The 1,582-nt window shown below is 51.8% G+C and overlaps 1 protein-coding gene across 1 annotated transcript; it reads right to left on the bottom strand.

The window, feature by feature from the left end:
• Positions 1-15: 15 nt before the first annotated feature.
• LOC121937768 (echinoderm microtubule-associated protein-like 6) lies at positions 16-1,522 on the bottom strand (the record flags this gene model as incomplete). Its single annotated transcript, XM_042481090.1, has 4 exons — positions 16-147; positions 231-383; positions 482-623; positions 1,395-1,522. Coding segments are annotated over 4 exons (555 nt in total), but the record flags the coding sequence as incomplete, so codon positions are not given.
• Positions 1,523-1,582: the final 60 nt, after the last annotated feature.

Raw genomic sequence — 1,582 nt, 5'->3', positions numbered from 1 at the left:
GGGTGTGTGTGTTACCTCTGGAGTCCCAGTCGATGTGTGTGATGTAGCTGCCGGCTCCTTTGCAGATGCCGACTCTTTTGCTGGTCAGGACGTTGTAGATGTCCACGAAGGAATCGTGGGACGCCACGGCGAGGTACTTCCCGGCGTCTGAAACACACACAGCCATGACTCATCGAACGCCAACCAATCACCTTCATCCTGCGTCACACCTGTGCGGTGAGTTCAGGTACCTTGGGAGAAGCGGATGTCGGAGATGAGCTCCCTGCGGTGGTGGAAGGTCACCATGTCCTCCAGCGTGTCGGCGTTCACCACAAGGAAGCTGCCGTCGTTCAGACCCACCGCCAACGCCTTCCCGTCAGGAGAGAAGGCGCAGCACCGCCCACCTGACAGGTAATACACACACAGGTAAAAACACACAGGTAACACACACACATACACAGGTAACACATACACACACTAACACTCAGGTGAGTCTCCGTACCCTTCTTTAGTTTGCGGACAGCGACCATGCGATGATTGGCTGACAGCTCCCAGATCCTCAGAGTTTTGTCGTCACTGACGGTGGCGCAGATTGGAAGCAGCGGGTGAGCCGCCAAACCCCAGACCTCCCCCTCCATGTGACCCTGAACACAGCAGGAGCAACAGCCTGCAGTCAGTGAACGCACCACAGACTGCAGTGAAGCCCTTATATTCATATTAGATATATGAAATCACAGTGTCCCTCAGGGGACATCACTCTGTCCTCTGGCCCTCACAGCAGAAAAACTCCCAAAAATATCCTTACTGTCAACAATCTTTTTCGTCGGCCCGAGCGGCGGCTCAGCTGCGGCTCGTGTGCGGTTTTCAGTGAAAATGTTTTTTGTCACGCTGATGGGACGCCTCCTTTCTCTTTCATGTCTTTATCTGTTTCTGACATGAAAAATATCAAAAAATCGCTTTTATTTCCGTTTAAGTCCACTTCTCTCGTTTCTGTTTCAAAATAAAAGCCCTCTGTAAGCGTTTCTGTGAACACAGTCCTTTCAATAGTTAATAGCAGGCTTTTATTGCGAAATATTTGATGACTGTCTTGATGGCGGTGCAGCAGCTGCTCGGCTCATTTAACCCTTAGGGACTGTTTGTTATTAACTCTTTACGGACTGTTAGTTATTAACCCGCCGTCTGTGTGAACACAAGCCGCAGCCGGTCAGCGAGGTCACCGTCACACGCCGTGTGTCCCAGGCGTGTGACGTTTGACACGTTTGTAAAACGGTACAGCTTCATGTTTGAAGGGTTTGAGTGTGAATCTGCCGCCCCACATTACTATGACATCACTGTGACATCACCATGACGTCCTCGTAACATCACCGTGTCGTCACCGTGATGTCACTACGTGTCCTCTGCTGTGATGATGTCACCTGGACCAGCAGCGTCATGGGGCCGCTCTTATCGATCTCCAGGATCTCTCCGTTCTTCGTCCCCAGCAGGATGTGACCGTGTCCCAGAGTGATAGCTCTTATGGATGGGTTGTCCTCCAGCAGCAGACCTGAGACACACAGAGACCGCCACAGACACACAGACAGACAGAGACAGAGACAGAGACAGA

The sequence above is a fragment of the Plectropomus leopardus genome, unplaced genomic scaffold (assembly GCF_008729295.1).
Source record: "Plectropomus leopardus isolate mb unplaced genomic scaffold, YSFRI_Pleo_2.0 unplaced_scaffold27424, whole genome shotgun sequence".
NCBI lineage: Eukaryota > Metazoa > Chordata > Actinopteri > Perciformes > Serranidae > Plectropomus > Plectropomus leopardus.
Note: the sequence above shows the minus strand (reverse complement) of the source record. Positions and strands in the feature narration are given on the sequence as shown.